Source organism: Zootermopsis nevadensis, unplaced genomic scaffold, assembly GCF_977971745.1.
Source record: "Zootermopsis nevadensis isolate Lab colony 2312 unplaced genomic scaffold, Znev_1.0 Znev_ptg000081l, whole genome shotgun sequence".
Classification (NCBI taxonomy): domain Eukaryota; kingdom Metazoa; phylum Arthropoda; class Insecta; order Blattodea; family Termopsidae; genus Zootermopsis; species Zootermopsis nevadensis.
The window spans coordinates 219355-244225 of NW_028259212.1; the positions used below are offsets into that span (position 1 = coordinate 219355).

A 24871-nucleotide genomic window follows, 5' to 3' on the forward strand; every position below is an offset into this window, starting at 1 on the left:
TACATTTTCTATTCTGGTTTTCAATGAGTGTGTATCTAAACAAATTATAATACAGGCCTTCCAAGTTATAACAATCCTCTGGAGACCCAAGAAAGGAACCAACAAAAAAATAGGTCTCTATAATAACTTCAATTATGAACTTTATTACCTAATTTTACAACGTGATTTCATTCTGTACACTGACATATTCCAAACTTTTCAATTGCAAAGGATAAGCTTGGACTACATTAGCAAGCTGACTGTAAGGGGCACGTGTCTACATTCATTTAGCATGAAAATCCTAATTTTGGGGTTCTGACATGTGACCCTACACAAAAATAAAACAGGTCAGTCCAAGTCCCTCTGAAGAAATTCACAGCATTGTGACAATTTCAGTAATTCCAATCTCCACTACCACTCACTATGATCTGTCCAAAATTAAAACACGGCTATAACAAGGTTTTGAGTCATTATCAGTGTTGCATATAATAAGGCTAACCAGCATTATCACGTTGATTACAAACTTCAATATCGTAACATCAAAGACTACTATAGAGACAACCATCTTTTAGTATGCAGCTAGAAACACCCATAAAAAGTTGAGAGTTCATCATCTACAACATAAAAATCAACATGAAATAAAGCATTCCTGCTCAGCTACACAGTAGAATTTAAAACTAACAAGAAATTAAGATGGAATCCACCAATTCAACTGGAAAAGAAGGTAATTTCGCACCAGTGACAAGGTTTTAATTTTACTCACATGGACCCTGGCTTGCCCAAGAGGTTGCCCTGCACAAGATTCATGTTGCGTCGACCAAGACGGGGAGAGATTGATTCCTATCGGTCATACACTTTGCGTGCTGCCACTGGTGATGGTTTCAGCTGATCTGGCCTACTGGCTACTAGTGTTCTGCTGAAATGACACAAGGTTATAGTATTTCAACTTTCATCAAAAATTACTGAATGAAGCACAAGAATCATTCCTTCCAACTCTAAACTTTGGAAAAAAACCCTACAAGTCAAATATGTGTGTGTAGCCCAAGCACAACACCAACATCAGGTAACAACTGAACATGTTGCTGCAGAACTCGTACCGCAAAGAAAGGGAGCTATCTATATCTTCACTTTCAGCTATACCATGTAGCTATTCACATAACAAGTACTAAGGAAGTAAACAGCTGTTTAAATAAAAATGCATAAAATTGGTCAATACCACATGGAAATATTAAAGATTTATCATGGTAATGTCCAAGGCTAACACGCGTAGACACACTGCAAGCAATCAAAATTACCAAACTCTCTCTCTCTTAGAGTAGTTAGAAGGTTAGTGTGTGTATAATTTCAGAAGGTTCCAAAAAAGTATATTTCCTAAAATGCACATATTTAATTCAAGACATGGAAAATTTGATATGTAATAGGACTGATAATACCACAAATATTGAAATTTTGGAGACAGTAAAGACAGGACATTTCAGGTATTGGCTAGGAAAAAATTAACAGTACTGCTGACTTCACACCAAACACACATCTCAGCCTAATAACAACAAAAATATGGTTAACATACATGCTCCAGACTAATGCTGCTGTCTTGTTCACATGACTCTTATTTAATGACAAAGAATGTTGAATTCTTCATTTTATGAAAATGGATGGATAATTCCCAAATTAAACAGGCAATGGAAGGCTGTCTGTACATCCAAATTTAACTTTTACTAAGCTGGAAGTGGTGAAAAATATAAGAAACTTGAAAGTTGGCATAAATGTCTTTTCAATGGCAGCAAGGAAGAGCAAGAGGGGTCCGACTGCATATTTAAAGGATGCTAGGAAGAGGGACACACAGCCTTCTTTGAGGAACACAACCTGATAGTGAATGGGCAGGCATATGGTTTGGAGAACCCATTGCAACATTCATATAAGAACAGAAGATGTGCTGGGAGACTCCATATGACTCTAAGTCTCAAGGGGAGGAAGCCGTCTTCTTGTCTATCTCACGAGAGGGCCCAGAGGACGTCACTGGTAATGATACCTAAACCTGGGCATTTGAGTTATGTTCAGGCAAAATATTTTCATCATATCAGTTTCAAGCTTTTCCTCTTGAAAACAATGAAAGGGCTCATGGATAGATATATAAAATACAGAGCCTTGGTGGAATAACCATTGTGCTCCCAACAACATGCATACCACACCGGCAGGTCCGTAGAGACAGCTCTTCAGTCTTCTTTACAAGACTGAGAGGGCACTCAAGGGTGGGCTTAGCACTCTGGAAATATTTCTGGACAGAGGGTCCATTTGACAATACCACATTTCAATGTACAAGGTAAGTAAACAGCAGGGGGTGGACTGGGCTGTAATAAAATGGACGCTTGGAAGCTAGAAAACTGTGACAGCCCGAATGAGTTATTGGTTGAGGGTGTCTGTAGGGGAGGGGTTCGTCCTCACTACTGTGCACCCTGGTGAGGGATGGACATCTTGCATGGCTCAAGAGGGAGGGTCAGTGCACAAGGCTGCACTGATGACCTGGCCTTGTTGATAACTGGGAAATTTGCAAGTACTGTCTCAGAGCTCATGCAAAGGGTTAAGACATTAACATTCTACCAAAAGGCATGCATTTCTTTGTCTGCCAACATCTGAACCAGATTTAACTGGAGGAAAACACATTTCTGAAGCAAACAGGGACTTGTGACAAGGGTGCAACACCCTGTATTATGAAGACTGATATTTTAGCTGCAATTTATATCACAAAAATATTAGAATAAGCTAAAGATTCACATACTTGAGAGCACCTGGTGCACTGGGCACCCTCACAATGCCACCAGCTAATGGCGGTGGCATCAAATTTGAGTCTGTCATCTCCTCTCGAATGGCTGTGGTGCCAAGTAATTCTGTGCAAGTCAGCCGGTCCTGGTTGGTGGTTAATGAAATAATGGGATACAGCAGTTCCTCTGGTAATGCCGTTAAGCGTCGAATCTTGTGCGGTATTGTAACACTCATTCGTTGCGCATTATCATTAGAGCTGCGGACACAAAAAACATTAAACAATATTATGTACAACTGAAAGTGACTTAGGCAAAGTCACTTAACATTACATTATGACATATCAGAAGGATATACATAACTTGTAACAAACAGGCCTAAGAATACACCAACAATGTCTACTGATACTCGATGGGGAAACCAAAAAAAGTTTAAAATAAACTTTAGTGTGCGCTTCACCTTTACCTTTTCAAATTATTTGCTGCTTGGAGCACAGATTAGCTTTTTTAAAGTTAACTGTGAAATAGTACATATATATATATATATAACTATACACATCAAAAAATCACTTGGAGAGACAATAATGGAATTAAATACAAATCATAAAATAAATAATCTTGCTGCTATCATGAGCTACTAATAAAGCATTAAAGGCTATTTCATATTATCTGAGACAAAAGAATAAATTATTTACCAAGAGTTATTTTTGAATGTGGAATATTTTCCTTGTATTCATCACTTTTTGGTGTTTCTCACACTTCAGTGTAAAACGAAGAACACCTTATAGGAACATGCACATCTGTCTGATCTTTCAACTAACCCCATGCAAGGCTAACCCCCCCTCCCCCCACCAAAGTATCCACAAGGGGTGAAGTGAACCCAGGGGCTTGTACTTATATCTCCCTGGGGGTTCCACCCTGGGGTTTGTCCCAGCAGGGCTCTTTCCCAATTGGCCTTCATCCCATTAAAGTTTGGCCACCCTTTAGGGATTTTCCTCCCCTCGAGCATTACCTCACTAGCTTTCCCACCATATTTACTCCTTATGGCTTGGATCCCAATTTTTTAAATATCTTTTCAAACACTTCAATTAAGTACAGCATACTGCAGGTGAGAGGATGTAGTTAATGGAATAGTGAATTTTATATTACTTCTGGATTACTGGGAGATGATAAGCACAGATAAAAAAGCAAAAACTTCCAACTCTTAGGTAGAATCTGAACCCACATCCAAATAACATGGAGATATAATTGCATAACCTTCATTAATCCCTTTTCCATTTGAGAAAAAAGTTGCCTCTGTCTCAACAAGAAATGTTGTTTTGTTCATACAATACCACAGACACAACAAAGGTTTCACATGTAAGACTTGAGGTTCTCACAGCGGTGAGTATGAAGATATCCGTCTTCTGGGTTATTGCGCTGTGTAGTCTGGTCGATGCTAACCAACGTTTCAGAGGTCATACTGCCTCCGTCATCAGGGCAATAACCCAGAAGATGGATATCTTCAAGGTTTCACATGCTTCTAATAAAATAAAACATAGCAGATTTCTCTAAATAATCATTATTCAAATCTTTGCTTAGATTCTGTGTTCTTCTATCTTGGAAGGCAAGGAGATGGAGCCCTGAAGACAGGAACAGTTTGTTTCTCTGAAATGAAACTTCCAGAACAGATTCTGAAGGAGGGACAGTATCTCAGAAGGTGACTGTAATATTATTTTCATGTGCCAATTTAAAGATGAAGTCCATGCAAAACTTTAATACTGTATAAGAAATTGCTTACGTGTCTGTAGGAGAGTTAGACCTTGAAGACTTTGCAGAACTATCTGATGATAATACTGCAATGTTGTCATTATCAGCACGCTCATTCAACAGATGCTCCAGTAGCTGCTGCTGTGTGCTATTCTCCTGTTTGAGCTGGCAACATGCAGACAAAAACCAGTGTTAGAGGAACAGAAAATTATAAAAACCTTCATGACAGATACAACTTAAGATCACATATCTGAGCTCAAACCAGTTCTTTTAAAAAATTTTAGAACACAACTTGAAAATGGTTACATAAACAATAGAAGTACAATTTCACGCTCTAATGGCAGCAGGTACAAAGACGACCGCCTTCTGGGTTGTAGCGCTGTGTAGCGTGGTAGAAGTTTACCAATGTCTCTGATGTATTTGCTGCCTGTATCATCAGGATGATCAGGAAGCTGTAATCTGGCCCTGCTGTTGGCTACCTCGCCATCGTCAATGCTCACCCACGTCCCCGCTGGTCTGGCCGAGGTTCTGCCTTCACTGACTGGTTCCTACACCTCAAACCCAATCTCACATGCAGCTTACTCACTGCCCTGATGATGGAGACAGTAAGTACCCACCTTCACTTCTCACATTGGAAGCACCAATGCTCATGAACACCATAAAGTGTACAAGGTAGCACATAAAATGATACCTGATTAAAACATTAAATAAAAGCTGTAATATCCATATAACTGTACATATAAACACACAAACAGATTCATCCTTTATGGATCATATGCTCAGTATGACCAACATTCTATTATGTATCCTCCAAAACATGTATGGCTACATTTGACAATACAAATCCTCCATAATTTCGCCACACATCTGAATGTCCACAGCCCTGCATTGCATTATCAAAGCTGTTCTTTCAAACAGTTTTTCCTTAAGGTAACTCCAAAAGAAAAAGTCAAAGGGGTGTATATCCAGGCTACTGGGTGGCCACTTCTGTCCACATACATGGCAAGCAGGATGTCCATGGGAAATCACATGTGGACTGAAAGTGTCTTGTGTGAAGTCCAAGACAACATTTGCTGTGTGTGTGTGTGTGGTGTAGACCCATCTAGCTTTAATCATTGTGTACTCAATGGCAAACCAGTTTTGATAAGATGGAGCACAAAACTGTTGTGCAGTATAAACGTTAAAGAAATTCTCCTTAAAATCTTTCTTCTATCTAAAACCATATTTATTTATTCTTATAGTCATCCATGTACTTGGATGATATGCTGCATGTCTGGAGATAAAAAATAATATTCCAATCACATTTATATTTAGATGAACACTGATACTCTACTCTTCCTTTTTGACTGCTGTGAACTTCATTGCTCTCTGCTATAATGACCACAGCCGACACACTACTGAACACAGTAATAATTCACTGCATTCTATACGATGCATTTCAAAATTCACAAGTAAATTGGAAAATATACATGTATCAAAACCACGGCTGGTGGATGTAACAAGCATGACGAAGTAAATACGACTGGTAATAAATGTATCAACTTTCCTTACCCACAGCTTGACATCATGCTAAGACTTGTCTGTCCAGCTCGTACGACCTTTGTTTGACTTCGTGCCAAGTGTTCTTTCTGGGTGCTATTAGTATCTCTATAGCAGTACTTAAATTAAAAGAACTTGGAAATCCGAAGTTAAAGCGTCTTTTAATATATTTATTCTGCTAACAACAGAATAATTAATCGTCCACCCAGTGTGCCACGTAAAGAGTTAAAAGTTAATACACTACCTCGTTTGGCTTGGCTTCCATCTCTTTGACAGCAAGTTCTTTCTGTGCAGCCAAGAAACTTTGGTTGATAGCCATGTTACACAGTTTCTCAATCAGGTATCTTGAGTCCATCTCTGTCAGGCCTTGTACCAAGCTTGCTACATCCAGAGTATCCAAGTTCTCCTGCAAGTTTCATGTCAGTATGAACACAATCGTAACAGCTATAAAACCACGTTGAACAGAATGTGTGGTCACAGATCTGGAAAGATGCAAATCTTCCTTCCTCCAGAAATGTAACTTCATATTCTGAAAACGTGGCACTAGGGTAAACAGTACATGAGGAAATAATTCATATCAATATAAACATTTACTAAGAAAGAATAAAGATCTTACAATCAGAGAAACAGTGACTGAAGGAAAGAAAGGAATCGTTTTTCACATGCCCACGTTACAGTTATAGCAGTTACAGTCACTGGACTAACATGTCCATCCATGTGATAAATACACACACATACATATATATGCACACATTCACACATACATAAGTATATGTGTGCATTCTCTCATTTTAACACAAAAAAAAGATTCAAACAAAATGTATATCATGTTTAATAGGCTATACACTAAGCAGTGAAGTACTAATTATGACAGTGGTCACCATTTTTAATAGTTATTAACTGTAACCTTTGTTCAAAGATAAAATTTTCAATTTAAATATGTACTGATGCATCTGTCTCTCATAGTTTATGTGGTGACATCTCAGTAACAGTTCATCAAAAATGAATGTGTTGTGTAAACGTCTCAAATCTGGCAGTAATTCTAGATTAAAAATAATTCTATTTAAAAAAGAGATGGTATCCTTGATAACTTCATAACAATGATTCCATAATCAATATTTTATTGGTTAATGTATACCCCATTAGACACTGTGTACATTTTAATGTTATTGTTTTGTAAACTTTAAAATGATAAAATTTAGGTTCCAAAGTTAGGTGGGACAACCTGTGTGTGTGTATATATGTGTATGTGTGTGTGTATATATATATGGCAATAAGCACATAAACTTGCATAAAAATCATCTGACAGTTGGAACACAAGTAAAAATTGAATTAATGTGTGTATCCTAAGTTAATGTTGGTCTTCCTAGTTGTAACACAATGTGGATTTGCAGGAACATACCAAAGTTTCAGGACTGACGTGGGACAGCCCTCTCATCAATTTGAGTATCAACTAACATAAAATATGTTGGACTTGAAGTTTTCATAGTAATGTGAGAATGGATGTTGACCCAAAGGGCTACTTCACCATACAGACCTTAGATTGAATATCAGCATTTCAGATGAATATATTATTGCCTCCATTATGTGAGCTGAAGTGAGTAAGTGGACAGCTTATTTAGTGTTATGAGAAGGCCAGGCCAGGTGGACTGGTTCTGAATGAGAATAACCTAACCACTTCCTCACAAAGATAATAAGACAGCTGTAACATGATTCCAGAGTAAGTGTGAAAGGAAATAAAAATCCAGCCCAAACCTTGCTCTCCTCAATCTGCATTATGTTTGCCTGAGATTCTGCAATGCTTTCCTGCACATAATCAATGTTGGCTTTCATGCGCTCTATCTGATCCTCCAAGTCACGAATCACTGAGAAATCCTGGCGACTTATAAGAGCATGGTCTCTACGATGCATCAGCTGGTCCAGAGATCGTCCAAGTTCCTCCCGATATCGTAGCTGCCTGCACACCAACATCACCAAGATCAGCCATCTACACAGAATTCTAAGAATGTCAAGCATTTTGAAGTATGACAATGGCAAACATTCAAAATCAAGAAAGTAAATACAGCAAACTTCAAATTATCTGGGCTAATGAAGAGGAGAAGATGCACAAATAATCACAAAACATGGATAATCCATGCATTCACAACACATCAAAAATAGCTTTACTTTTTTTATATAAGTGACTTAAATTTTGAGAAACAGCTTTTAACAGCCACTTATTTTTCAAGAACTGTCCAGATGTACTTGCAGCAAATCATTTTTCCTGGCAGCCGCAAAGTCACTGTATTGAGACTGTCTCAACCCATGCCGTCTAGTGAAGTGACGACACACTGCAGTGCCATGCTATGACTGTCAGTACCACCAAGAAACAAAATAGAGGTGGGGAGGAAGAAGAATGTAGTGAGTGCATCAATGCCAGTGTCTGCCACATGCTGGAAGCTCATTTTACACACATCACTCTGTACCTATTACTCAATATTATTAAACAGCACGTGACTGCAGCTATAAAGACAAGTACGCACTTTAGTCTTCAGCTGTATGAAACAACTGATGTCAGTGACAACGCACAGCTCATAGCATAAGTATGCTATCCTGGGATAATAGACATGGAAGAAGAATTTCTGTTTTGCCAGCCACTGACTACGACCACAACAGGGGAAGATATTAAAAAAAAAGACTAATTTTTCAATTAATAAAGTATGATCTTGAATCTGTGTTTCAGTTTGTGTACTGACTGACGTTACACAAACAAAGTCTGGAGCACGCTATGGCTTTTGTGCCAGAGCAAAGGAAGTGAATCTGGTGAAAATTCTTTGCCTCCTGCACTGTGGCAATACTGATTCTAAGAAGCTATTGGAGGAGCTTGATATTATAATGAAAGAAGTCATTCAAGTTTTAATTTTATAAAATTTAGGTTGGTCAACAACAGGACTTTTAGCCAGATGCACTGACATTGGTTCTGACTACATGTATGTACTTCATCATCGTGAAGTCTGGTGGCTGTCACAAGGAAAGATGCCTGAATGAGTTGACATTTTGCAATGAGGTCAAAATCTTTGTCTGAAAAAAAAGTTCTGATCCCCTCCAAACACTTTCCTAAGCCCTATTTATGTCAGCATTACCATCTAAATTCTGGAAAGCCACAAACCAGCTCAAGATTTTAACCTGATACTCTTCATAATTTAGCTTTCTGAGACTGAAACTCTTGTTTGTATTGCTTGTTTACTTACCAATAATCTATCTAACTTTTGCTACCACCAAATGATGGTCAGCATCACAGTCAGCCCCTCTAAAAGAACAGCTACCAAGCATACCTTTCCATGAGTTAAAGTCCAAATGCATCAACAAATTCTGTGATGTGGGCACAGTGTAACGTTGACAATTACATTTTTCACATGGCAAAATTCACTAACCTCATTACATTATCATTACTATTTTCATGTAAACTCTCATTATCAATTGGCAATTGCATTGCAATCTTGTAAAAAAAAATGTTCATTTGTTTATGGAACTGAGAAAATACAAGCTCTATCTCCTCATAAAATGTGTTCTTTGTATCAACACTTTTATCCTCAGTTGATACACCCATGTTCAGAACAATAACATCACTCCACAACTTCTGAATATTATATAAATATTACATCGTATCTCTAACAGACTCTACCTTCTTAACTGATATGACTGCTGTCTGCACAAAAAAGCATGTTCTTAAGCAACAATTAGAATTCCCACGTCCACAAAAAGAGTATAATCGACTGTTTATTTAGTGTTTCCCTTTTCCTACCTGACATAAAGCTCTGACAAACCTAATTCATACTTTGCTAATTCTCTTAAAACTGTTTCAAGAGAACAGACCCTATACAGACTCCGGGTATTCCATTTAAAAATACTATATGCTTCAGTACCTGTCCATGTCACGTTCCATGGATGCAACAATTTGTTTGCTAGTTGCAGTCTTTCTGATATTATTCTCCAACTGCTGCCATCTATGTTTAACTTGCTTTGGAGAAACACCAAGTCGTTTCGAAGCTGTTTATCAAAAAAAAAAATGCAGCTCAGAAATAATAAATTATACTGACTGCAAACAATGCTACAACTTAAGACTATGAATTGAAAGATAGCAGAATTCACTTGGTATTAAGTCCACATTTGTATTGAGTTCGTGTAAGTTCACTAAACATTTATAACCTCTGCACCTACAGCACAATACTTGAGAGTACAAACAGCCAAATACCTTATGTCACATAACTACAACACATAACATACTACTTTATAAATTCAGCATTACATATCACCTATACCACACTAGAGTGTGTATGATTTACAAAATTCAACAAAATTTTATTATTTAGTCCCACATATGGCACTACAGGCAGCTGTGGATGCTGATAAATTTTGCTGCACAAAGCAGTAACTCAGAGTAATATGTCATTTAATACAATGGATCTAACTGGAAGGAAATAGAAGAATAAAAATTTATAACATGCCATAACCTTCAATAAACATGTATATATAATATCAAATAACCATAAATACTCCAACAACCTACCGTGCCTAGGTCCGATTCTGCCAACGGCCTTATTGCTGAGTGGTCCACGATGCATTTTGCGCAAAGCAGTAACTTCCTCGTGCTTGCGTTTCAAAACTGCTTCTTTTACCCGTTTCTCTGCCTCCAAGGATCGAATCGTGTTTTCCCTTTTGCGAGATTCCTTTCGCAATTGTGCAATTTCACGATTCCTTCGTACTTCCACATCCTTGTGCTTTGCTGATTCTTCTTTCATCTTATTCAAGAGTTTTACCTGAGAATGAAAGGCCAGATACAGTCCCATTTTCAAAAGTGCTATAAATTGTAATCTAACGCACAGGCCTAATCAAATTCTTCGCAGAAAGAACAATATGTAATCTGATTTTTCTGAAGACAGAATGTTTCCTTTATCTAGTTTATTTAAAAACTCTGTCAGCAGTCAGACTCTACTGTGCTGAAGAAGTGATCAACAGAAAATGACATGCTGTGGTGATGGCTGTACTCAACCAATGAATATCAACTACACTGCCTAGCATTTTCTGAGAGCAGTGTGGATCACCAGTGGGACAGTAATATTCTCTGATGAATCTACCTCTCTGAATAGTTAAAAAGCAGAAGCCATTTCTTTTTTAAAAAAATATAATAATAATAATAATTTATATATGTCCAACTACAGAGTAAAAATTGTCAAAACTTATAATAAAGCTGCCCTTAAGTTTTCATTTACTTTTATGCATTAACTACGTACTCTAACAGTTCAAGATTTGAAATTCTCATAGCAGTAAAGATGTCAACGGTGGTCCTCTGGGTTATGATGCTGTGTAAAACTGTACTTGGCTACCAACTTTTCAGAGACACCCAGTAGATGGAGGTGACATAATCCTCCAAATCACTGATAGCCACCTACAAGACTGTGCAGCATTCAAACTTAAAAGACAACAACTTACACAGTCTGACAATATCAAGAACGGTAATTTTAAATGGCATTGCTAAGTGTAGTTTATTTTCAGAAGAAAGAAAAACCTTAGTCTGATTGTTATAATGTAACACACACAAGTTTCAAAGATCTTAAAAATACGTAAAGTATCAGAACAAGCTCACCTTTGCAAGTTTCATTTCAGCCAAGTCATTCTTCAGTGCCTTCACCTGGTTTTCATGCTGGGTCTGGTTGCGAAGTAATCTTGCATGTTCTTTCTTTGCCGACTGAAGTCTTTTCATCTCCTTTTGCATTTCTGATAGTTTACGTTCATACTCATCACGTACTTTCCGCTCTTTCTCAGTTGGTTTGTTGGTTTGATTAGCTGTGAACATGGCATGCACCATAGCTTGGTTGACAAATAAGGTCTGTTCTCTTTGCTATTCATTATTATTATGCATTATGGTGTCGACTGTACACACACATACACACATCAAGGGTCTTCAACCTATGAACCACAATCTATATGAAACCTGTCACTAGAAAGAGGTGGTCAAGACCTCACAAAGATTTAGTGAGGCAGTGGTCAGTTACCTCAAACAAGAGCATGACTGCCGATAACAACAAATATTAGTACTTATTCTACACGTGCCACCTAGTTTGGGGAGTGAGAATTTCCTAACCGGTTCTCCAAGAGAAATGCAGTACTTAGGGTTGACAGTAATCTTCAAAGTTACTGCCAGAACACGTTCAAGTCAAAATGCATTTCTCAAGTAGGCCTATTAGTCAGCCAACATCTACAGATGTTCACGGTGTGTTTATTGCAGAATTGAGACCATAAATTTTCATGCTCACTGCAATGTGCATTGTTGACACAACCGAATTTACAGTAAAGATGGATTCTCCTGGGTTGTTATGCTGTATTATCTGAAGTTTACTGACGTTTCAAACGTGCTTGCTGCCTCCATAACCAGGGTGACAGATGCAGCAAGCATCTCTGAAATGTAGGCAAACTTCTACCAGACTACACGGTACAGCAATCCAGAAGACAGCCATCTTCAGACTTCCTACCATGAGAACCTGAAACCTCAAGACTTTACTGTTGTTTGCTTCAAGACAGAAATGTGGCATTTCCTTCTCAGACATAAATATCATTCTTTGCAAAATTTATATGAGTTCTTTTCTCTGGTATGTAATTTTCAAAGTGTATGCAGAACGCACATTTCTTTGGCATTAGTTGCTTTGGGGAACCATAATTAAAGAAAATTGAGCTACATTAAAGAAAATACCATACATAACATTTTTATCAAAAACAGTAAAGCGCAATCTGAATTTGTTTCTACAAATGGGAGAGTACTGTTGTTTTGAAAGAATACAATACTGTCAGACATTAAAATTAAAAGCACAAATAAACATACAAAAACTGTATCAGTGCTCTGAAAAAAGAACAAGTGGTGGTTTTAAAAAGGGGGCCTGAGTAACAACAATGGAGTGATAGTTCCTCTGCACTGCAAGCAAATTATTTTGCTACTCACTTGCCGATTAACGAGCAAACTTCTTTCTGATGGGAAATTCATAAGAAAATATTTTCAACACACAGCGCAAGAAATATGTTCAAAAAAGAATTTTTTCCTCACATTATAAGTTTGTCTGTGCAACAATGATATTAGTAGTGACTTACTTAATGAACTCAGAAACAAAGCAAAACAATTTGAAAGCTTTTGTTTAGTACTGATGAGAGTAATGACACAAACAATATTGCTCAGTTATTATGCGTTACTTGCACGAAGCACATGGGAAAAATGCATTATGGGCTGGTCACATCTATCCGTCTGTCCAGTTGATTACACCTGAGAACCACTGGATGGACTGGAAAGAAATCTGGTACGGAGGTTGTGCCATTCTGCAGAATGTCAAAATCGTACTTATGAATGTTCCAATAGTAGTCATAAAAAAGACATAGAAAATCGTGAGGTACACACACACAGTAGGCCACTGTGGTGCTGCAAGCTGGTGGCCAACTTGAGAACTACTTAAATATGAATTCATTACTTTTCAATGATTACCATAATTACCATGGTTATGCATTATTTGAATATTTTCCTTGGTTACCATGATAACCATGGTTCATACTGATATAAGTGGAGAATCAGCTGAAGTGTTCATATATGTTAGGCCATATTAGTTCAGGTTGTGTTAAGAGAAGTCCATTTAGGAAAGGTTAGGTTAGCTTAAAACCACATGGAGTATGCAAGCACATTTGTAAGTTACGCTTGCCTGTGTGTGTGGATGTGTGCATGCCAACCCACTTACACACACTACAAAACAACTAAAACTGTCAACCTCCTATTTTGGTTTGTTACTGCAGCAGAATGAAATCAGTTTTCATCTTTTCCTCATATAATAAATCACCCTCCTTATGTAGCCAAAACACATAATTAAAATTACAGATAAAGAAAATGAGAAAACAATATATGTTCCTACCTCATCACTGTTCAGCCAAAGTTAATGTTACAGACTAATCTGGAGACATATGAGTTATTCCCCCTAAGTTCCTACAAATTAACATGCACAGGGAAAAATTTTAAATCTCTCAACAGATTCTGACACGGGACAGAAAAGAAATGCAGGGAACTCGCAAACAAAAGTGTGGTGAGAGTATGCAATTAAGTGTTTAATGTTTTATGAATTTCTATGATACTATCTCCAGTCAGAATGAAGCAGTCTGTTTGCTTTTATCAATTACTCACTGAAGGACAAAAGAACAGTATCACGCTCCTCTTGAGTGGCTCTGATTCGTTCATGTAAAAGCTGAAGTTTGTCCTCGTAGTGTTGTCGCATAAACTGGATTCGCTTCTGAGACCGTTCCAGTTCCTCTATCAGCTTCTGTTTGATGTTGATCTCTGAGGTCAACTCCGCCAGCTCCAAACCGTAACGTGCAGTTTCTTCATCTGAAAAGTTACCACAGACGTAATTCAAATGTTTCATTTATAATTGTAATACACATAACAAATCATGAAAAATTATGGATGCTTTGAGCCCAAAGTTTGAATAAATGGAATGCTTACCTTTATCCTCTGTGTCTGTGTCGCTGTCACTGTCTTCTTCATTTTCACCAGCTGCAATAATAAATAAAAATATTCAATCATCAAAATTAAAAGTAATATGACAATTTAAAGACATAATAATGGAATGAGAGGGAAATTCTTTTGTAACCCAAAATACAATAGAAAAACAAAAATACGCAAAACATATTCTAAATACAGGACATGCATATAATACAATAAACGAAACAATGGACATATTAAAAATAGTACAAAACAAAAAACATAGGAATACAATAGAAAAATATTACATACAACAAACATATAAACAAAACATTTGTCTAAATGACAATAACATATTCCTTAATAACCCCATCTTCAATGCACTACAGATCATTAACCCCAACCCCGACAGCCACCTTTCACTTACTCCTTCCACAAGCAACCACAGTCAGTATTGACCCACACCTATACGATGACAGTCGTACTTCTGGACATATCGGAACATACAATCAATCCTACATCTAAGGTATGTTTTATTTGTTTTTATTTATATCTTACTGCTACTTTTATCTATAATTTATATATTTTGCATTTTATTCTCTAAATTCTTTTATAAATTCTTTCAAATTCTTTAGTGTTTCTTTCAATCTTCTACTTACAGACCGATATGTACATCTGATTAAATTTAAGAAAAGACAACACCTCGCCCAAATTCGAAAAACAAATGGCATAAAACATCACCAAATGGAATAATATTTGAGTTTTAAGTTCGAAAATCTTATACACCTGAAGATGGTTTTATAAAAACTGAAACATGTTGTGTAAAGGATGTTCCAAAGTGTAAATCGATCAATCGATATGGAACATCAATAATATTTTATTATCTTAATTATAAGAAATTTTAAATATTGTGATAAGACGGATGAAAATAAATAATTGTTAAACAAAAATAAGAAAAATATATGTAGTGACAAGTAACCTTTGGTTTGAAAATTAAAGTAATATTTATCATCATATTGTGTTAAATACTCGAGTTAAAGTATCTTCATTATTCTAAAAGGATTCTTTAAATGAATGACCTCAACCAGTGGTCCATGAACTGCTGGTGGTCAGTGACTGTAGTTGAACTGCAAATTATAGTCAGCATTATAATAACACAACAGAAAAATCACATTTTTCTGATTAGTTACTTTTACATTTCCTGTCGATCATCAAACCACTTGTGTTTAACATTTCTTTCTCTTTCTGGCCAAGCGGGAAGGAAAGAGTATTGGAGCCAGTCAATGCATACCTCAAAAATGGGAAAATACAAACATACAAACACATAACAAATTATCTTTGTGGATTATTTTTTTAAATGCAAACATTCAGTGAAAGTTATTATGGCATCTAATTAAAGTAAAACCACATAAACATACTGATTTTATATTGTAAATAAAAATGTGTTAATATGCTAGTATTTAGTAGGTTTGGAGACTCTTATTTGTGGGACAGACAGGATACCTATCAGTCCTGAGGAAATACATGACTGTTTTATTGGTCCGTGACTCAGCAAAGATGAAGAAGCACTACACTAAGACATGCATTCCAAGCGTGGGAACATTTGTAAGAATCATGATTACAGATGTTTCAGAGGTCCTTGCTGCCTCCATCATCTGATTGATGAGTCTCTTGATGATGGACACAGCAAATACCTCTGAAACATCAGTAAACTTCTACCAGACTACATGGTGCATCTACCCAGAAGACAGCCATCCTTAGACTGACCGCCATGAAAACCTCAGATCCTACATACTAACCCTTCTCTTCACTATCAGTATTATCACTTTCACCCTCTGCATCATCTTCCACACCATTTTTCTTGCCATCATCACCTTCCCCTTGCTGGCCTCTACTGCTTCTAGACAGCAGTTCCATGTCCTTTTGTAGCCCTTTCTTTGCTTCAGCAATCAGGCTGCCCACAGAAGATGTATCGCCTAGTGCTATGTCAAAATTGCCTGCCAACAGAACATTTATAATATTAATTACATTTCTCTCAATTACCTAACAGTGCAGGAAAACACAGATGAGTAAATTATAAAAGATTTATCTAGAGTAATGCAGTGAACCAATCACTTGCCACACCAACATAAGGAGCAATGTTACTAGAAGATCAGCAGGCAACTCACCTGTCATGGCCACATGAGGACTAAGTGGGACTCGTGCAGGAAAACATGAAGACGCCCTCCGCAGCTGCTGACACATGTTAACAACTTGTAATGCCAAACTTGGCCATTTCCTCTTTCCATCTTCCTTTCTCCCTACCTTTTCCTTTCTCTTTCCCTTCCTGTGACACTTGCCTTCCTGCTGCTGGCGTGGTCAGTTCTTTCAGACCTAAACTCTGTGTGCATTCTTAGTGGTTCGAAAATCTGTGCTGCTCTGGTTAAGTTACTCTGCCCGGCATACGCTACCTCGGCATATACGGTTCCCACTGTGGCTGTCTGGTCATCCATCTGACCTAATTTTATGGAGGCTACCATTTTGTGTTTCCTCCTGTACTGAAAGGATCCTCAAGTTTCATTTTGTGCTTGAGTTTGTTGCCTTTTTGGGTATGTTATTCTGATTAAAACATTGTAATATAGTATTTGTTGTCAAGGATTTAACATTCTGTTTCATATTAAACCTTTATTGATGTACGGTTGTCGCACTGAATTTGGGACATACGAATTATTGTTTGGGCTGAGTTAGAAACTGTGAGTAATCGTATAGCATGTCTTCCCCATTGATCCTACCCTTCTCTCCCCTTCATTATCCTATTATTCAAGTGAGGATTCATCTATAAGGCCCTTGTAATGACTGTCAGCCTATTGCATATGCCTCCATGACTGTGTCTCCTCAGGACAGAAAACTTCTGGCCTTTGAACTTTGACTGTCTTGCTCTCTCATTTGGCCTGGAAAGGTTTAGGTCATATCATGAACACGTTGAATTTGACCTTGAAACCAACAATCAGGCCCAAAAGTGGTGTCTTCTGCACCACCATCAGCTCGGTACAATAGCTCACCGGGTAATCAAACTTTTGCCATTTAAGTTTGCGGTTCATCATATTCATGGCACTCAAAATGTTGTTACTGACACCCTTTCTCCTTTGGTTGCTCCTATTTTACTAGATTTCTCATGCTGCATTTCGATACTAGCTCTCATCAGAGGTCGGACGATACTCTAAGGCTGTCTAAGTCTGACAGTCATGAGACCATACTCGGGTATTCTATCTCAAAAGACATTCTCCAACATAAAGCCCGTATGCTGGGTTCAGATATTGCTAGCCAACCTCTTGAAAAGTTATTCATTGATTTTGTTGGTAAATTTCCCAATTCATAGTCTATCAACTCTTAAGCTCTCATGTGTATCAAAGCCTTTTTCCATGTTTGTATGGATATATCCACTGCGAGAGGCATCAACTGTAATGGCTATTAAATCCCTGAACCTGAATTTTGGTGTTTGTGATATTTTGGTTTCTTATAATGTAAACCGATTTGTAGTTTCCATAACATGTGTTTCTCAAGAGGCAATCGCCATGTTACTGCACCCCTCTCATGTGAAAAAATTCAACAGGAATCAGAGCCATTCTTATCACCTACCACCATCAGAGTCAATCCCACTGGGATAGAAAAATTTTGTAGTTACAAATTGTTCTTAATTCTGACAGCCATGATTCTAATAGGTTAACTTCCTTACTTACACTCAAAAGTCTCCTTTGTTGGCTCTTTGGTCCATTATCTCTTCCTGAGTGGAAAACGGATATATCCAGACCTGACCAGTGCCTCACATGTAGAAATCACATATATACACCCAGAGCTTACGAGATGTTCCAACAGACCAATTTCTCTGCCATAAGAAGTTGTATGCCATGACAGATGACTCTAATGTTCAGAGGAAGTATTTGTAGTACCACAGAGTGTAACAGATGGCAGGACTTTTGTGTTACGAGATTGCAGGAACTAAAGTTATATGTAAATGTCACATGGCAACAATGTTTTTTAAAGTTTCATATCTTCAAGATGATTTTGATACTTGAGGCAATATTTTTCAATTTTTAGCAACAATAACACTGTGCAAAAGTAATTTTAAGTAAACACTTTTATTTACTTCAATTTACTTTGGAACATAAATGACAACCCCCACGACATCCAAATCTCGTGATCACCAAGTGTGTGGAAATGGGTAGATCTAAGTGGGAAGACATTCGGAAGCCAATGTAATTAAACTGGACTCTGTGCAGTTACAGCAGAACATAAGTGAAATGAGTGAAAGAAAGAAGAATATAATGACTCAAATACAAGAGAAATTTTGGAATGTTCAGAGCATCGACATGTTATGACAGCTCACCTAGAGGCAAATTGACTGACAAACTCAGACACTTCAGTTTACCTGCTTGTATCCAGCCACCAACAGCCCTTTCAGCCAGAAGGTGGGTGTTCATACTGCTGAGCACATCGATCGTTTCTTGCATGGCCTTTACTCTAGTTCTCAGATTGTTATTTTCTGTCTGCAGCATAGTATTTTCATGAAACATGTCATTTACGGTCTCAACGCCATCTTCGCCGAGCATCCTTTTGCCCTAAACAAAAAACAACTTTGTGAATCACACATACTACGCAACACTACATTCTTACATGCTTATGTTTACTTTTCCACAAAAAACAAAACTGTACTTTCACTATACAGGATATACACAAAAGAATGGTGCAACTGTGACTGGTGACTCATTTTTGGACATGTTGGAAAGCTGGTTGTTACCCCAACTGAATACCAATTATGACGATTACATTCTACAACTGGACGGAGCCACGAGGCAGATGAGGATCAGATAAATCTTGAAAGTAAAATCTTCCCATCAAATGACAAAATGCAAATTTCAGCAGTCAGTTTGCAATAAAATGTATTATAACATGGAAAAACACTGTCGCATTATGTGCAAAGAAATCAAAAGAAGTTCCATTTGTTCAGATTGTTAGAATTGTATGTTCTCAACAATACAGACCCCTTCAATCTAACTGTAGATTTAAAACACACACGTGACAACAAAAAAATATATCAGAAAATTACAGTCCAAATATTAGAGAAGACTATGCACTTTCTGGAATTTATTCTTTCTGAATTTCCTTGCAGCGTATCACTTCCCGAGTGAAACATCGGGAACATTTGTGGCCACTGTTCCTAAGGAATAACTTCTTTGAAAATACTTTATTTTTGTATTAGATTGCAATAAATATTTAATGGGGGGCCAGTAACAATGCCTTATTCTAACCCTCTCTTTCCAATAGTTAGTATCTATAATATTCAAGAACCACTAGGTCTTGTATTACACACCTTCAGTCTCTAAGAATTCCACTTATTTCAATGTACATTACACCAGATCCAATTTATTTTATCTTAATTTAAAACTGTAAGACTTATGAGAGATTTCTGGTTCTCATGTTGGTGAGTATGAAGAGGACAACATTCTGCTGGGAATCATCCTGTAGAAGTTGACTGATGTTTCAGAGGTGCTTACTGACTCCATCATCAGGGTGATCATCCTGCTTGATGCAATATCCCAGAAGACTGTCATCTTCATTTATAGGACTTATAATGGACTGAAGCAGTTTTAATGTCCCTTTGAATACATTTATCTGAACACATGACACAAAACAAGGTCCGACTTCATTTTAAAACTGCTGCACTCAATCATACACTGGAAAGGAACATAATTTCATGCATGTCTGAGAAGATGTGAAAGGTTTGGTTCAATAACTGCTACTGATAATGTAACTTTGAAATAAACCTGTTTGTATTCCAGCAGTTCCAACTGCAACTGCTGTATCTCTTGTCGTAAGAGAACGATGGTCCGAGATGATTTATCCTGATTTATGGCAACCCTGTTCTTGATATTTCGTGCCCTGTTAGCATAATTGAGCGTATTCAGTGTTTCAATGAAGTCACAATCACTGGGTGACACACATGCTATCATTATTGTTCGGCTGTTACCTGCAAACAGTCGAGCATTGTTCACTTCTATGATTTCATATATCATTCAGATAATAGATCAGATTACTGGTTACATTAAAGTTAATAACACTCACAAAAAAACTCTGTGTTCTATGAGTCATAAGTTACATTTTATTTAATGCCTTTGTTTTGAAAATAATAATTAACTACAATGGAAGGATTAGCTTGAACAGAGTAGAGTATTGGACATTATATACTAATTATAACATTTTCTTAATTTCTAATATAATAATATTCAAATTTTAATAATACATGCTGTAACCCTGGACTACTGTAAACATTTATGGTGCTCAATCTTCATTTTATGCAAGACCCACATGCTGGGCTTTTAAATCCTAGTACCCCATCCTACAAATGACCCATACGCTGGGCTTCATGCATTTCACTCACCAGAACACATTGCAAAATACATTAGATGTTCTGTTACATTTATGTTTTATGAGATTTTTTATGGCTTCAAAAGCTACCAGCACTCTTCAATATGTTACACTTTTGTGTTTTTTATGGTACACTTCAAAACACCAATGCGCTGCCCCATATAACACTCCCCACATTTTATTAGCATGCTCTTGTGTATCCCACATTCAAAACGGGCGTGACAATTCACTCTGGAGGAATGCAGTGGTAAGTGACTGCTGAAATTTACCTCGAGTCAAGTCTCTCCATGGGAACACGGTAAACTCCCAGCATTTTCAGTCAAGTTTTGCAGAAGAACTAGCTGCACATTTCTATGTTCAACTGTGGCATCACATGATCTAAAGAGGAATAAGCTGTTTAGAATAGTAAGGTCCAACAGGTGGAAAAAGGTTTTTATCCATTTCCATATCTGCCATTGAACTCACTAACTCTTCATCATTATGTCTCCTTTGCCCAAGTATCCCACATGCAACTTATAGTCCTGCACAATTTGTAGCTTGAAAGCATTTCCATTTAAGTTTAAAGTTCCATGTTTGTCGTAAAAGTTGTCTTCTGTTGCTGGTGTATTATGTGTACTTATCAGCACATACACATTACATGTACCTCTGCAGACCACTGTCTTCAAGTCATCTCATGTCCTGGACCAAATATCACGTTCTATTGGTTTGTTTGGCCATGTCTTGTGTCATTCCCATTCTCTCACGTTATCTAATTTTCTGTTTAGTCAGAACAAGAAGTCATGAGAGGAAATAAAGTTATCTGTGTTCAGCTTACATCTGTGTTCTGCCCTTTTTGAAAAGCGCTTAACTGTAACGCGTGTTGTCGTATTTGTGGTAACTCATATTCCGTTTTGTCTAAAATCCATCCTTCCCTTAAGAAGTACTAAACTTTGTTCACAGCCAGATATTCAGAAGTCCTGTCTGAGCAAGAGTCGTTCAGTAAGCAGAAAGGCAGTCTGGTAATCCAAATTCTTGCTGCCATAAAAGCCAGTCTTATATCACTACATCCATAACTAACTCAGAACACATAAGAAGATAAGTTGGTTAAAAAATAGAGAGGAGGAGGAGAAGTGCAACACATGAGCATTCTTACCTCCAAGTGAGTCCTGAAGCAACCTTGTAAGCTTTGAATCTCTGTATGGCACATGAAGCGCCTTTCTTGACTTGTCACCGAGAGCTGATATCACATTTCCCAAAGCCAACTGTAAAAGCAAAGTCAAAAAATGCACAAAGAATTGTGACGGGCCTATAATTAATTCTGAATATATGAAACATGAAAGTTATACCAGAAAAGTAAAGACATGCAACCAAAATTTAATCAAACACTGACCAAAGTCCACAATCTTCTCAATGGTGAATTACAATAACCCTTGCATTTTGAAATAGTGAAGGCTAGCAGCTTAGATACTGGTAGTTAAAATAAATTTATAAAAGTATTTCACACACTTGATAACGTGCAGAACTATAAGTAATAACGGTACAGATGTTCTTATAATGTGCACGAGGATGAAAAAGCTAGAAAATGTAAGAATAGCATAATTCTAGTTCATGTGTTCTGTTATTGCATCCAAATTTTGAACTTATGAATGCAAATTTTAGGGGTTATCTTACAAATCTTGTCAGTCAGTCGGTACAGATAACACAATGAAGATAAGTCTAGCTGAATTATCTTGAAAACCATAAGACTTATGGAAACAGCATATTTAGCATAAAATGCATGTTTCTATACAGATTTTGTTAAAGAAATGTACAAGTAATTATTCTGGATGTAAAGAGCAACAAGATCTCACAGCATCATGACCCAGAAGGCCTGAATCAACATACAGATAAAATTATTATATGGTACAAATAAAAACTTACGAGACCACAGTTTATTGAGATTCCCTCTTTTGCACGTTCACCAGTGGCTCCGGTCCTCTTCAGGCGTTCTGACCCTGCTAGGTCAACAAAATGGAATTTGGCTGAAAGGGTTTCAAACTCACTAGATGGATCAGTTGCTACCACACAGTCCCCATCATCTACATTCTGAAACAAAGTAAATAAATGCAAGAACTGTACTAGCACCGGCAACAAATTTAAAATTCTTTTGACGTGGGCTGGTGAGCACAGGCAGACTGAATCTCTTTGTCTGATTTGCCACTGAGGACACTGCAACTACTGACTTGCTGGAAAGATTTGAGTGATGAGTCTCTCTCCACCAGAACAGAGGAAGACCCGAGAAGATTAGCACTTAGGAGAAGATGCAATTCACATCATTTCTACCCCAAGTGTATTCCAGAAATGAGGTTAGTGAAATTCCATTGCAGTTCACATAATCAATTTTAGATTTAACCACAGAGATCAATTCTGGTGGCAATGAGACACACCTCAGCACTCTGAGCAGCAGGTACTCACTTCCACTTTCACCATCCATTGTTGTTTAATGTGAAGTGTGAATATTGCATGTGAGCGTGAAGACTGAGAATTCATCTGGGTGCTGGCCGTTGTCCTCGAGAGTGCTCCCATGCGCAAGCACTGAAGAGCATCCTCAGCCGACATGATGGGCTTCATAGTTACTCCCATTACATAAATGCCTCCAGAAGCATCTTCGTGGATTTTAATTCCGCCCTTCCCCTGAAATTAAAGAATCTGAATGTTAATTAAAACACCCCAAAGCAATGAACATTGCAGTTGAGTATTGGGAATTCCTGGGTTACCTATCAGCCAGGAGTACAGATGTCCTGAGACAAGTACTTTATGCTCAACCTCAGTCCTTCAAGGCAACACCTCACACTAAGCCACAACCACTTCCTTCCATCATGTGTGCCTATGGCTTTCAGAAATAAGCCACAATGACTTTCGCATGTTCTCAAACATTCAGCGTGCACTGCAATTGGCATATTCATTTTGAATGTCTGAGAGTGTAAGGGTTCCCTTACAAAGATCTGGAAGAGACAATTAACTGAGCAAGGGTGGAGAGTGCAGCCTGCCTCTTTGCTGGATGCTGCTTAGCAATTCCCAGCATTGTCACTTTAGTCCTGAAGATGAAGACATGATACTTCTCCAAAAAGTTGGCTTTTATTGGCTAGTCCACATAGCAAAAGAACCAAATACAACATCTTCAACATTGTCAATGCAGTGAAAGCCTAAAATCTCACATAGTACAGACTACGTTCACGTACGATCTAAAACAGACGATGCTCATCACCGTGGATGAAGACCAGCAGCTGCTGACTGACGAAGGTGGTCAAGCAGATAGTTTGGGTGGGAAGACAAACACCAGGCTTTGCTTAGTCTGTATCCTTCCATCTTTGTCTTAATAGGCTATCTTCACTTTATGTTCCATCATAGGCCAGTCACCAGTGTCAGGCTAACGTTGAAGTAAATATTGCATTAGAGTTAAAATCCTGAGGTCTGCATCTCTTTGTCTTGTATGTTGTACTTGCACAAACACTAATTAAAATGGGGCACGCGTATAATATACAACTACGAGGTGCGATCGAAAGGTTTCCAGACTGTGCGTATAAAAACCCGTACACTTATCTCAGGTATTAAATTCATCCATCACCCTCGAATTAGTTCCCCTGGGAGTGAACACAACGATCCCAGCGCCGCTGCCAAGCCTGGAAGCATCCCTGGAAATCTTTCTTTGTCAGCCTGTCAAGCACCATCTGCGATTCTGCCTGAATCTCTTCTATCATCTCAAATCTCCTTCCCTTTAGCTGTATGTTCATCTTTGGGAAGAGGAAGAAGTCACACGGAGCTTAGAAAGGAAGTTGGGGTCGGTTCTTGCAAGATCTTTGAGCTCCTGACAAACGAGAAGTCGATTCTGCTTCTGGTGCTCAGACAGGATGCGTCGCATGTGGAGTTCTTCCTTTAGAATCAGCTGACAGGTCCCATAGCCTATCCCAACAATGTCGCACAAGTCGTTGATGGT

At 37.8% G+C, this 24871-nt stretch overlaps 1 protein-coding gene across 4 annotated transcripts in view; it reads right to left on the bottom strand.

Moving 5' to 3' along the window:
• The window catches only part of LOC110839566 (kinesin-like protein KIF21A), a 38894-nt gene extending 15162 nt beyond the window's left edge, over positions 1-23732 (bottom strand). The window contains exons 1-17 of one of the 4 annotated variants that reach the window (XM_087341516.1): positions 23350-23731; positions 22816-22980; positions 22049-22157; positions 20316-20518; positions 18920-19109; positions 16311-16508; positions 14533-14583; positions 14215-14415; positions 11650-11849; positions 10573-10822; positions 9929-10052; positions 7779-8010; positions 6268-6429; positions 4516-4649; positions 2756-2995; positions 743-895; positions 123-593 (exon numbers count right to left, since the gene is read on the bottom strand). In XM_087341516.1, coding sequence (XP_087197642.1) covers positions 820-895; positions 2756-2995; positions 4516-4649; positions 6268-6429; positions 7779-8010; positions 9929-10052; positions 10573-10822; positions 11650-11849; positions 14215-14415; positions 14533-14583; positions 16311-16508; positions 18920-19109; positions 20316-20518; positions 22049-22157; positions 22816-22980; positions 23350-23517 — 2703 coding nt within the window. In that variant the 5' untranslated portion in view covers positions 23518-23731 and the 3' untranslated portion in view covers positions 123-593; positions 743-819. Of the gene's footprint in view, positions 1-122; positions 594-742; positions 896-2755; positions 2996-4515; positions 4650-6267; positions 6430-7778; positions 8011-9928; positions 10053-10572; positions 10823-11649; positions 11850-14214; positions 14416-14532; positions 14584-16310; positions 16509-18919; positions 19110-20315; positions 20519-22048; positions 22158-22815; positions 22981-23349 lie in introns of those variants that run through there. The other 3 variants (XM_087341517.1, XM_087341515.1, XM_087341514.1) reach the window with 3 other exon arrangements.
• Between the last annotated feature and the right edge of the window lie 1139 nt (positions 23733-24871).